The sequence below is a fragment of the Spermophilus citellus genome (assembly GCF_964194105.1).
Source record: "Spermophilus citellus genome assembly, chromosome: 9".
Taxonomy (NCBI): Eukaryota; Metazoa; Chordata; class Mammalia; order Rodentia; family Sciuridae; genus Spermophilus; species Spermophilus citellus.
Window position 1 is genome coordinate 123,547,589 of NC_138191.1, and position 13,296 is coordinate 123,560,884.

The following is a 13,296-nucleotide window of genomic DNA, read 5'->3' on the forward strand; positions in this document are numbered from 1 at the left end:
GCCTGCCCAGAGAAACACTTGTCCCTGGTAAGGCAACCAGCTGGAGGTTCAGGTCCAGCTGACCATGGGACCACGGGACGTGGAGTCCCCGGCCTCGTCCCCAGCTTCGTCCCCCTTCTCCACACCCTGCCTGACTCCATGCTCACCAAACCCTTCTGCAGATGTCCACTGACCATGGGCCGCGGGGCGTGCCCTTCTAGTGCCGGGAAAGCTGTGGCGAGGACAGGCAGGCCACTGCAGTGCTGAAGGTGGGGGACACAGACGGGACCAAATGATGGGGACACAAGATTTCCACTGTGACAACCTGAAGGCCCCTGCACTAGGGCCAGGAGAGTTCCTAACAGTCCAGGGAGGTCCACCAGACGGGCTGACACTCAGCTCTGCACAGGAGGGGCCCATCCCCGCAGCACCCCTAGCCACCAACAGGCTTCCTAGAAGATACTTGTCCTCTCAGGGTCCCCGCAGGGGCAGGGGGCGCCCACCACCAGGGAATGGCCCCGGCTTCCTCTCTGCCTCCCTCCCGCCCTGTTGGGGGCCGGGCTTCCCCAGCTCGGAGCTGCGCCAAGGGGAGGCTGGAGATCTGTCAGGGGGTCCCGGCCGACAGCTGCTGGCCCGAGGGGTCTCTAAGGATCTCGCTTAGATCCTGCCCCCCGCGGACCCCAATCAGGGGGACTTCAGGGCACCTGCAAGAACTGCAGGCTCAGCCTCCCGTACAGACCCGCGGCCACACAGCGTCACATGGTCCCAAACAGCCACACTCCTCAGACACCGCCAGGGACAGCAGAGCCACATTCAGCTGTGTGGACCCAAGTGGACACACGCCTCAGCCCCGCTCCCAGGGCCCAGAGCGAGACACACCCCGTCCACAAATGCAAGTATAAATCAGAGGCCACACGGCCACAGTCACGTGGGTCACACACACAGGGTGACACATCCACACATTCTCACACACACCCCTACATCACAGCCAGACCCTCAGCCGACTCCAGGTCCCTGGACGCAGCCCGGACCTCGCCCACGTGCGGAGTCCTGGCCAGTTCCTGCCTGGCACTCTCCTGGATTGTGGCTCCTCCGAGCACCATCTGTGAGATAGGGACAGGGAGGCCTTGGGGTCCCCTGGAGGTGGGGCGTGGAGTGCACCTGTCCACCAGGTGGCGCTGCCGGGCACCCTCTCGGGCCTGGGGACTCCATGTCTTTCTACTGTTGGTCCTTCCAACTGCAGGCCGAGTCCTGCCTCCTCCAGGAGGCCTTCCAGGGCTGGCCCCGGCCTCCCCCTCGGGACCTCTGCATGCCTGCTATGGGCGCTGTGCCCTGGAAGACAGCAGAGTGGCCGCTGGCCCTCCCCTGGCCGCCCTTGGCTCCTTGGCCCTGCTCACTGCAGGGGGTCAGCACCGTGTGTTGAGTGAATAACAGGGTCACACGCACAGTGTCCATCAGGGGACCTTCCACCTGGGCACCGAGGTGTGGTTGGTGGTCTCATGGGGCCTGGAGGCTGGGAGGTGGGCATTGCTGGACACTAGAGGTCTCAGGTGAGCCTGAGGGCGGCCGTCATGGAGGAGACCAGCCCCAGAGGAGGGGGTGAGGGGGAGGCTGCACTGGCTGGCCACTGTGTGTGTGCGTGTGTGTGTGCGCGTGTGTGGCAGGACCACTGAAGGTGAGCCTCAGGTTGGAGAGGCGTCTCTAGACGTGACTCCTGCTGTGCATCTACTGAGAGACCAGAGTGGGCTGAAGCCCTGTGGGAGCTGCTGGGTGTTGGCCCTTCTCCCTTCCACCATGACAAAGGGCTCAAGTCCAGCCTGAGGTGACACCCCAGCTCCCTGGGAGGCCACATGACCAAGGCCTTTCCCACAGGATGCCCAGGAGCCATGGGTACGACTCCTGCCAACCCGGCTTGAAACACCTGTCTTCCCGGGTCTCCCCCTCGTCACACTCTCCCACCACACAGAGGAGCCGCGGGGGGGGAAGGGATGACACGAGAGGAACCTGGGTCTCCGAGTCTCCTGGGGACCACCTACTCTCCTGAACTCCTCGCCTCTGGACTCTTCCACGAGAGGGAAATACATTTTTGTGTTCTTTAAGCCACTGACCATTGGGGCTTTTTGTTACATCAGCCAAACCTTAACCTCCAGTAGTATACATTCCACAGAAGGTGGCATTGTTTGAAGTGCCACTAACGCAGAGGGACACCGACTCTCCAGGGTGTGTATCCCATGCACAGCCTTTGAAAAGAAGAGCTCCCTCTGCAGACGGAGGGAGTCTTCCCCGAGGGCTGGCAGGGTCACTCGGCACAGCGCGAACCCCGCCCCCGTGGCTCACCTGCTTGGTTGGTGGTGATGTTCACCGAGGCGAACTGGGGCGAGAAGGGGCTCTGGTCGGTGACGCCATTCACGGCCTGGATCTCGAAGGTGTACTGGGTGTGGGCCAGCAGGTCGCTGATGTAGATGCGCGGCTCCGTCAGGCCCAGCTGGCGGGGCGCGTACTGCACATTGTCCCCACAGCGGGTGCAAGCGCCCCGGCCGGAGCCGCAGCTCTTGCAGATGATGTTGTAGACGAGATCCTCGCGGCCCCCGGAGTCGCGCGGAGGGGTCCACTCCAGCATGAGGGAGGTCTCGTTGACACTGGAGATCACAGCCTGGGGGGCGGAGGGGATGGCTGGGGGGGGAGTGCGTGAGTCAGAGGGGGCTGTGGGGGCTGTCCCCCAAGAGACCCTCTGCCCACTGCCGGGCTCCAGCCCAGGCCTCCCAAAGGGCTCTTCCAAATCCTCACCTGATGGATGTTTCTAGAATCTGAGTTATCCTGCTGTGGATCTGCTGAAACCTTTCCTCCTGGGCCCCAGCCTCTGAATACGTGTTACTAGGGACAGGGTTTTGTGTGCAGGATACCCCTACAATATCTATCTCCCCCTCTTTCCTCACATAAGAACCCACCTTTACTCAGGATAGCAATGTGTCCAGCTAAAGACTATGTTTCCCAGGCTTTTGTGGTTAAGTACTGGTCATTCATAAAGGTCAGAAGCTATTAAATAAGGCTGTGTCTTAAAAGGGAGACAGACAGGAACAGGAAGTCCCTTTTGGCCTTTTCCCTTTCTACTGCCTAGAATGTGTATGATGGCTGGAGCTACAGCAGCCATGTTGGACTATGAAGCGACTTTAAGGATAGAAACCACATGTTATGGCTGGCAGAAAGAGCCACATCCCAGAAGTCGTCATGATTTTCATACTATCCCAGGACGGCCTGCCCTGGGCTCCTTGCATGGAAGAGAACAAATCTGCATGGTTTAAGCCACTGGGATCAGCTCTGTTATTTATAGCTGACTGGGACTGGGGTTATGAAACTGCCCTCTTGGTCACCCTTTCCTGGAGAACCCTGGCCTGTGGTTCTGACGGCCGCTGCCAGGTTAGAATACTGGGCAGCCTTCTGTGCCGCAGGACCCCTGCCCCACTGTGCTGGCTCTGCTGCGGAGCCTCCCAACCCCGGCCCCTCTGTGAATGGAGACCTTGACTTTATCCTCCCGGCGCCTGAGCAGAGGGCGTCAGGAGACAGAGGTCAACTCCACGGCGTCCACCGTGGGCAGCAGCGCCACCCCAGGTGCTCGGCGCTCTCGGCAGCCTCCCACCCTGTCCCCAGCCGTCCGGCAGGTGCACCCTGGAGCGTACTTGTGCAGGGCATGTCCAGGGGGTCCAGGTCAGCTCTGTAGTAGCCATTGCGGCAGACACAGTTGGTGGCCCCTTCCGAGGTGGTCCGGCTGTTGATGGGGCAGTGCGTGCAGGCCTCGTCCCCTTGGTTGGCCTTGAAAGTTCCTGAGGGACAACCTGGGGGAGAAGACGAGGGGGTCATCAGGGAACCAGTTCACAACACCAGGACCTGATCCTGGGAACCACCTCCCGAAGTTCTGGGGACTCCAGGTCTAATGGGGCAGCTCTGGCCCCATCCGGAAGGTTCTCGACCACCTGGCTTCTTTCCCTGAGCCATCTGGGTTGGCCGGGCCCGTATCTTCCCTCCCTGCCCAGCTTGGCTGTGCTGCAGCCTCTAGGATCCACCCTGGCCTCGTTGGGAGGCCTCTGAAGGAGTCTGAGGCCGTGTCCAATGTCCGTTCTTGCTTTCTGACGTCCAGCTGGCCACCGGCCACTAGCTCGTAGCTAGAGTCCTGGGTTCCAGACCGGGAGGGGGTTAATTACATAAGAGAACTCCTACGACAGCACAGGGTCAGTAGAGAGGGTCGTGGTGAGCAGAGGGTGCTGCCCTTGGGCTCACGCACACCTGCCCAAGTCCCTGCTCCGTCTTTTACTTACCGTGTGGCCCTAGACCAGTGGCTTAACCACTCGAAGACTCAGTTTTGCTATTCATAAAACTATGAGTCGAAGGCCCCTTTCTGCAGGTGACCATTTATTTAGCGTAAGTGCGTAAGGGGCACCTAAGTCCTTACAGAATTGAGTGCCCAGTTTGACCTGTTTATTAACTGCCGGGGCCTGCAGTACCAAGGACAGCCTGAGGGGGCAGTGTTTGCACTTGGCCTACCCTTGTCATTCTGGGTTGGCCCAGGGACGGTGGCCTTGGTCCCACTCTGGGGTCCAGGCCCTGCAGCTCGGAGCACACCGTGAGGTTCCACTGGAGGCACGCGTGTTCGCCTCTTCCCTTCCCTTCCTGTGGCCCCTGGGTGGGGAGTCAGGTGGTCAGTGCTATCCGTCTCCCAGCCTCAGCCTTTGGGGGTTCAGCACCCCAGGTCCGCTGTGATGCCTCGGAGGGACTGAGTGAGGGTGAGGGAGTGGGCGGGCAGGAAAGAGCTCTGGAGGACAAGATCGTCCTTGGGACGAAATGCTGCTGACTTGTCTATAAGCCCCTGCCCTGGAGCACATTTCCTGCCCAGGTGCTATGCAACCTTGGACGAGTTGTTCGACCTCTCTGAGCTGCAATTTTCTCAGCAGTGGGTAAACAGAGGACCTGCCACCTAGGGGGACTCCAGTGAGCGCAGGACCTGGAGCAGGGTTGAGGAGGGGCTGCCGCTCCAGTCCTGGGGCTCAGTGGAGGAAGGGGGTGCTCCAAAGGCACCTGGCTGGACCCTGCCTTTCTGCCTTTTGGGGGAACTTCTGTGAGGTGGCTCCAGAGCGTCCTGGCACCCGCCAGGCTGAGACCTCCCTGACCAGGCCCTGTGGGCTCAGCCAGGACTTCGACACAACCCACCAGGCCCCTGTGACGCCGATGACCAGGCCGGGAAGGCGAGGGTCCTCTGGAACTGGGGCCTCCGCCGTGAGGGGCGGGAGCCAGGGCTCGGGGTGCATATGGCTGGCATCCACTGTCTCCGTGTGACGCCTGGCCCTGGCCCAAGGCTTGACCTGTGTGAACCTCCGGACCCCCAGTGCCGGCCTAGGCCCTAGGGAGGGTCCAGCGCCTCCCTCCTGACAGAGGCCCGGGGGTCGCAGCCCCAGGTCAGGAGGCTCCTGGCGCCTCCCAGAGAGCGCCTGCCCAGCTCAGGGGCCTGCGCATCCGCTGGCCAGTTCCTGGGCCCACTGGAGGGGGCAGCCCCTCCTCTGGGCCGTGCCAGCCCCTCCATCTGGCCCGTCTTCCCCTGCCCTCTTGCCTGCGAGCCTCAGCCCCTCTCAGGCTCCCCAGATCCACCCCCCGTAGCAGTCTATCTGGCGCTGGCACCGAGTTTCCTAAAACCTGCTCTTCTCTGTCCCAGGAAGCGGCCTGATGTCCTCCCCCGCTTCACCCCCTGCCGCCTGTCAATTACCAGGTCTTTCCTCCTCAGCGGGTCCTATCCCTCCTCTTTGTGGCCGCTTCCCGCCCCCACAGGCATCTAGAAAGCTCTTCCCACCCACTCCCCAGCCTGGCAGGGCCATCTGGCCTCCCTGCCCACCCTCCAGAGCAGGCTCTCTGAGGCAAACCTTTCCACGTCACTTGACAACGCACAGTGGCAGACAGTGGAATATTATTCAGCCATAAAAAGGAGCGACAGACTGATACAGGCTCCCAGATGGGTAAACCTGGAGACGCTGCTTTGCTGGGAAAGAAGCCAGGCACCAAAGTGTGGTTCCATTTATAGGAAATGGGTCCGGGGAGGTGCATCGAAGAGACAGAAAGTCGATGTGTGCCTGCCCAGGGCAGGGGCTGGGGGAGAACGGGAGATGTCTGCTAATGGGTAGTAGGGTTTCTTTGGGGGTGACAAAAGTGTTTTAAATTGATTGTGGGGATGCTTGCGTGATTCTGTGGATGCTCTAAATCCATTAAGCTGTGCACTCTGGGCAGGTAAGTTGGTGATCTGTGCTAATGTCCCCACGAAGCCGCAATTCCAAACGCTCACGATGAGTCTCGTCGCCCAGGGGAGGCCGGAGCTCCTCAGGGCCCCGTGCGCCCCCTGGGCTGGTGCTGCCCTTCTCTAGTGTGAAGTCCCAGGCCCACTCATGTCTCTGGGCTCGCCCACCCTGTCCTCACTGCCTGGAAGGCCCCCATCCCACCTGTTCCAGGTTCCGTGAGACCCCAGCAGGTTTTGGTGCCCAGCTGGGCTGTAAGCCCCCCCCCCACGGTGCCAGCGCTCTTGGGTGGGAACGGCTGATGCCGGAGGAGCTGGGGGAGTGTCCAGATCAACTCTTTTGTTGGCCTGTGGGGAGACCGAGGCCCAGAGCAGAGCGTATGGATGGATAGATGGACGCAGGAGGCAGAGGCGGACCTGGTTCAGGTCCACTGTGCCACCTGGTGTGTTCCGGGGCTCAGCCCCCAACCACGGCTCCCCCTCCTAGAGGGGCCTGGTGGCCGCCGAGCACAGTGCCCAGACAGCGCACTGCTCCAGTTTCTTGGGACCAGGCAGGCGCCCCTCCTGCCAGCATCTGGGTCTCAGGTGCAGACACGGGAAGAAGCCAGAGGACGGGAGCCGCAGGCCCGGGTCAGCCTGGACAGGCCTTCTCGCCCCTCGACTCAGCCTCCCCCTCTGCAGAGGGAGCAGGCAGAGCAGACGTTGGGTGACGGGACCCAGGGACGGGCCACTCTGCCTCCCGCCTATCCCCGTGAGCTCCATGGGGAATCACAGCTGCACTCGCCCGGGCCTCTCTCCTGCCCTTCACGTCACGTTGCCCAGCCCTGCCACCAGGCCCTGGGTCGCCGCGAGGGTCTCCCTGCCCCTGCCAGCCACCCCCACCCCGTGGGCTGCAGCCTGCGGGTCACCAGGCGGTTCCCACCTCCCCATCTTTGGCCACGCTGTGCCCTGGGCTTGGACGCTCCCCCTGCTCCCCCCAGGATGGGCTCCTTTTCCTCCTCCAGGACCTCCTAGGGCCACACGGACACCCCGGGCTCAAGCGACTCCTGCCCACCTCCATCTCTGTTCCTCTGCGGACCCCGTCACAATTAGCAAATGCTCTAGAGACAGTGTGTCAACCTGCGAGCTGCCCAGACGTCCTGGCTCTACCCCACGCCCCACGCCCCATGCCCTACCCAGCCTCCCCCCAGCCTGAGGATCGGCAGACCTGCCCCTGTGCAGGGCACACAGGAAATAGTGGAGTGTCTGCCGTTTCCTGGGGTGTGTGCTCCCCACCAGGGCGAATTCCAAGCTCCCAACCTGAGATGGCGGAACACGGAAGAAACCTGCGCCCACAGCTTGTAACCTGGGCCGGTACAGACCAGGCCACCACCTGGGCTTGTCTGACCTGGGCTTATCTTTGTCCTGCCCCCTGGTTAGTCAGCTTTGGCTGGAGGAGGGGTTGAGCCTCCACTCTCCCCGGCACAGGATCTGGCACATAGTAGGTGCTCAGCCAACTCCATCTGCTGAACGGCAGGTCTGTCCTTGGACAGAGAGCAAGTGGAGGGCTGGGCTGTGGGCGTGGGGGTTGGTCTCCACAAAGCCCTCAGCACAGGCTACGGAGACGCTGCCTGTCAACGCTCATCTGCCCCGTGAGGACATAACAACTCTTGCTTTTTAGACACTTCCCAGGTGCGGGCCCCGTGCTCGGAACTCACCTAATTCTCTCTCTTAATCCATCTCTGCCCACTGAAGTAGGTACCATTATCGTTCCCATTTTACAGATAAGGAAACTGAGGCTCAGAGGGGTGAAGCCATCACCCGGAGGCCACACAGCTATCGAGCGGCAGGGCTGGGTCGGACTTCTGGTCTCTGACTTCAAAGACCTTGTGTCCAGATGCAGAAATCATTAAGAGGCCGAATCTTGGGCTGGAGACCATCTTGTCAGGCTGAGCGGGGTCACTGGGCAAGACAGAGGCAAAGCCTGGTGCTCAAACCCAGGGCTCCGGCACGGAGCAGCCAGCCAGCCTGGCCTTCTGTGGACGCCTGTACCCTGGGCCAGCCAGCCCTGGGCGGGGACGGCAGGCCGCCAGCTGGGGACGGAGAGGAGGATTACAGGGAAACAGATTTTCTCTCCGCTGCCCCCCCCCCCGGGCTCCGGGGATAGGTGATAATTGACCAAGTGAGCCCCGAGTCAGGCCGCGCGGGCTCCATCTGGGCCTGGCACGGCGGGGCTGCTAATTGGCACCGAGTGGCTGGCCTGCTGCCTCTGCTCACCCCTCTCCTCCCAGAGATGGCTGATGCCGCCTTGGAGTCAACCGCTCAGTCAGGCCCCGTGTGCCAGACAGCGGGGTTGGCAGGAGCACGTCTCCCTGGGGGTCCTGTGGTCGAGGCCTGTCTGTGGCTCCAGGTGGAGGTGGCACCTGAAAAGTCGGCTGCCCGCACCCGCATTCCACCTCCCGCTCCCCACTCTGAGTAAAGTCAATGCCTCTCCTTTACTGTGTGACCATGGGGAACTCCCCTAACCTCTCTGTGCCTCCGTTTCCTGTCCATACGACGAGGATGATAACAATACTGACTCTATATCTGTTGAGAGGATCACAGGAGATAGTCAAAGACAAGCGCCCACAGCTGCGGTTTCCTGGCTCTCGGTGAGCTACCATCGCACAGGTTACGGATCCCTCATCTGAAAGGTGTGGCTCGGGAGGGTTTGGGAGTTCAGACTTGAGAACACTAGCACATACCTGGACAGATGTCTTGGGCAGGGGACCCACAAAATCCATTTGAGTTTCGCGTGCACCTCAAACTCCTAGCCTGAAAGGAATCTCCCACTATTTCAAACAATGGTGTCCCGGGACAGCTTCCCGCGTGGGGATTTCCTCCCGTGGTGTCAGGTTAGCGCTGTAAGGTTCTGGATTTGGGAGCATTTTGGATTTCAGATCAGGGATGGCCAGCCTGTGCCATCTGTTCCAGGCCTGAGCTTGCCATGCCCCTGGAGCTGCAGAGGGGGACCAGACAGGTCCCTGTCCCCGGGAGGTCAGGCCCGGCTGGGGATGTGGTGAGGCATTTCTCGAGCCCGTAGCAGATGCCAGGCGCTGGGACATCAGGACCCTGGGGCAGAGCAGGGGCCGCGTGCCCTCCCCACCGGATCTCTCGGCTGCTGCCCACCTCCTCGGGGCTCTAGGCCTCCACACCCCCACAGAGGCCGGCGCTGGCTGGGCACCTCTGCCTCCTCCCGAGCAGCCGGGCTCTGGCGGTGAACGGGTGCGGGCACCGGCTCTGGCCCTGCGTTTGAGACTTGTTTGTTTTCCGAGGCTCCCTGGGCCCGTGCCAGGGCGGGTCTGCGTGCTCTGCGGCTGGGGGTGCTGAGGGCTTCACCCCCTGCAGGTTGACCTGCCTCCGCCCCCCTGGGCTGGGCTGGGCTGGGCGGGTGCTGGATCCTCTGGGCCATGAACAGAGCCGGTGGTGGCCCCGGGGACAGAGAGGAGCGTCTCCCTTCCAGTCGGTGGGCCTAAGAGGCACCCAGGGCTGTGACCTCCGCAGGCCCGACGACCTTCCATGCAGGAGAGGGGGCTGACCCCATTTTAGAGATGACACCGAGGACAGGGGAACCCTGTCTGAATTCACATGGGATCTGGGGCCAGGTGACGCGATCCCACTGTCTATTTTCTTTCTGAAACATCTGCCCCCAGGTCCTCATGTCCCTGGATGAAGCATGTCCCTCCCGCCCTCTCACTCCTTCCCTAGGCAGAGGGGCCCCGGTGCCGTGTCCCCATGGTGGCAGTGCCCAGGGAACGCTCAGGGGATGTCAGTCACCGGCCCCCCCCCACACATGCCGTGGCTGGGATGGGGCTGGGGACCGTGTCAGCCGCTGGCAGGACACAGAGGTCAGAGGCAGGAGCAGTCCACATGCCTCCTTTGCCTGAGGGAGGCACCGGGTGCCTGGACCTGCCCTCTGTCCAGTCCCTGCCCTGCTCCAGACCCTCCAGTGGTTCCCCTGTGCCTGGGGGACTCTATTCGCCAGGCCTCCCCTCTAGGGCTGCGGGTTCCCACCTCCGCCCCGGGCTTTGGCCCTGGAGGCAGCAGCGCCCCTGATAAGCTGCTCTGGGTCTCTGGGGCCCTGCAGGCTGTCCCAGTGCCCGCCGGCTGACTCCGGTCCTCCATCTCAGCCTCTGCCCGAGCAGCCTTTAGTCCTGAAGGGAGGCTTCCCCTCCCAGGGCTCTGCCACCGCCCCGTCACCGGGGATCGTCACCGTCTGTCTCCCCTACCAGGGCAGCAGCAGAGAGGACGGGTGTCCCAGCTTGTGGCCGAGGGGTGACAATAGCCCACATGGTGGCATCTTGTGCTCAAGGTCAGCCAGCTTACGCGTGGCCCCGGGGGGTTTTGTCCCAGGCTGCTGGACGCCCCAGCGCTGTTCCCGTGCCCTGCCGATGGCTCTCAGGGCGCCCACCCACCTCCCCCCTCGGCCTCCCTTAACGTCTACCTGCCCCCTCCCTACCCCCCCAACTGTGAGCTTCCTGTGGGCAGCTGCTGACCACCCTGCTGGCCACCGGGCAGGGCACGCACTGAGCAGGAACTGGGAACGGCTCCCTGGAGGGTGGTCTGGAAGGTCCTAGGTCCCCTGGCCAGGGCCACTACGCAGAGTGACCACGGCGTCGGTTCCCCAGGCGAGGGGAGGGGGCTCCGGGGACAGAGCCTGGTCTGTGAGGGCGCGAGATGTGGCGCCCACGGCCTGCAGAGGTGCGTGGGGGTGTTTCACGGCCATCCCCCAGCCCTAGACCCCAAGTCGGCCCAGCCCTGGGCCTCCCTTTGGCGCGCCCCACTCCCGCGCCCGCCCAGCAGGCCGCCCCATTCCTCCAATTTCCTCCCAATTAATCAAGCTCTGAACTTTTTAATTATCTGCCTGGGGGTGGCTCCCGCTCTGGTGAAGCAATTAAGGACATTTCCAATGCTGCTTGGCCGCTGCGCGGTGTTGGTTGACCAGGTCCTGGTGGAGGCGGGGCACGAGGGAGGAGCTGGGGACATGGGGTGACAGGATCCCGGTGGCACCTGGGCTGCTGGGAGCTTGTCCTGGGATCTGGGCTGGAGCTGTTCCAGCGACCTGGGGCCACCCTGTGGAGTGTCACCCGCCTGGGTCCTTCTGCCAGTAGCCTCTGACCCCAAGATCCCAGGCCGTTCCCAGGTGCCAGGGGCTGGCTGAGTGCCTTATGACGGCATCGTCCCCAGACCTGGGAGTAGGGACTTCGTCCATCTCACAGGAAACGGCGGCTCCAAGCCTTCAGCCGCTCCAAGAGGCACATGGAACCCGGAGCCACTTCCTGGAGGAGATGCCACCTGAGCGGGAGGCCACCCTGAAAAGCAGGTCCTTCCCGGTGCAGAGCTGCAGCGAGGGGGTGCTCTGGGCAGAGGGGCAGCCTGGGCAAAGGAGGCCGGCCTGGCCTGGGGGACACTGGAAATGTGCAGGGCCGCTGGAGCATGAAGGTCACCGCTGGGGGAGGCCGGAGGGGAGACAGGGGAGGCCGGAGGAGAGATTGGGGAGTCAGGAGGGGAGACGGGGAGTCAGGAGGGGAGACAGAGCTTCCACCATATTCTAGGCTAAACCCCTCATGTTGTGACTACAGAATACACGGCCCAGACAGAGACAGTCACTTGCCTGAGGTCACACAGCAAGTCAGCGGCGACAAAGCTGGGGCAGCAGCCCAAGGATCTGACACCCAGATTTGGAGGGAAGAAAGAAGCTCAGGGGAGCAATGGCACCATATTGGGTGGCCTCCTGACTGGCTTCCTGCTTCACCCTTGTCCATCACCCCACTTTCTGCCGACTGCAGTCAGCTCTCCGCAAGGCAGAAGGGGATCCTGTGCGGCGAGGATCGCTCCCATTGCCGCTCTGCTCAGGGGCCGACAGCTCCCGCCTCACTTGGAACCTACAGAATCGCCTCCTGTCACCCTGCCTTTTACCCACTGACCATTCTGGGGTACGCGGACCTCCTGCAGTCTCGGGGCCTTTGCACCTCCCCACCCATCACTGGGTTGATGCCACACACCGCACCCTCCTGAGAAAAAGATCCATCAGGAACCCCCTTGGCCCCAGCCAGTGACCAGCAACCATCCACCCTCGCTGCACCAAGGCCTGGAGCCTCCCAGCCGGGAATCCTGGGACTTGGACACTGGGAGAGCGAGTGTTAAGGAGCCGTCACCGCGTGCCCAGGGGGAAGCCGGATGTGCTCACAGGACTGACACATCTGGCCGGCGGCCCCCAGCACATCTGGCTCTGTATTGACAGGTGGTGAGCCGTCCCGGAGGTGGGGCGCCTGGCGCAGGAGGCGGCGAGGCCCTTGACGGAGCTGTGGCCCCGTGTCTCCTGCAGGGGTCCCCCGTTAGGGCCATGGCTGGTGGCAGGGTCAGGGCCCAGGACGGGGCTGCCAGGCCCCCAAGTCCCGTGTCATCGCCGTCAGCCTGGCCACCCTGCTGGGGGCTGGGGGCCTGGGAAAGGCCCCTCCCGTCTCTAGCTCGGGTGGGGGCCTCTCAGGGTCACCTCACGTAGCACTTCCCCTTCTGTGGGATCAGCCCACCTGCGGGAGCCCCGGGGCCAAGCCTGCCCTCCTATCTCTCCCCGTGTCCCATGAAAGCCAGGGTCATTAATAAAGGACACAATTAGCTGTCAGCGGAGGACATGTCTGGAATTCCTTACCTGCTCGGTGAGTGGGTTAAAGCAACAGCCCGCGCCCCCGGGGCGGCCGCCACACACCTTCCAGGGGCCCTGTCCAGGGGCCCTGTCCTCGCGCCCGGGGCAGGAGGGGGCTGAGCTTTGCCGGCTGCTCTCAGGTCCCAGCCTGGGGGGCAGTTGTTTTCCAGGCCAGTGGACAAAGTGACAAAGCCAGACGGAGCCCTGGCAGAAGCTGTTTTGCTCAAGCAACTTGTGCGAGGCGGGGCGGAGGCTGGGGCTGGAGGACCGGGGAGCCGCCGGCCTCCTCCTCACCCCCCTGAGGAGCGAGGGTGGAAAGGCACCTGGCTCCGGCCAGAGGGGAACGACTCGGCTTCTCTCCCGGTTCTGGGTGGACCCTGCG

The 13,296-nt window shown here is 62.8% G+C and overlaps 1 protein-coding gene across 3 annotated transcripts in view; it reads right to left on the reverse strand.

Moving 5' to 3' along the window:
- Positions 1–13,296, reverse strand: part of EPHB2 (EPH receptor B2) — a 149,791-nt gene that overhangs the window by 32,057 nt on the left and 104,438 nt on the right. For all 3 annotated transcript variants that reach the window (XM_081306477.1, XM_081306476.1, XM_081306475.1), the window contains exons 4-5: positions 3,657–3,812; positions 2,317–2,652 (exon numbers count right to left, since the gene is read on the reverse strand). In XM_081306477.1, the coding sequence (XP_081162603.1) occupies positions 2,317–2,652; positions 3,657–3,812 (492 nt within the window). The remainder of the gene's footprint in view (positions 1–2,316; positions 2,653–3,656; positions 3,813–13,296) is intronic.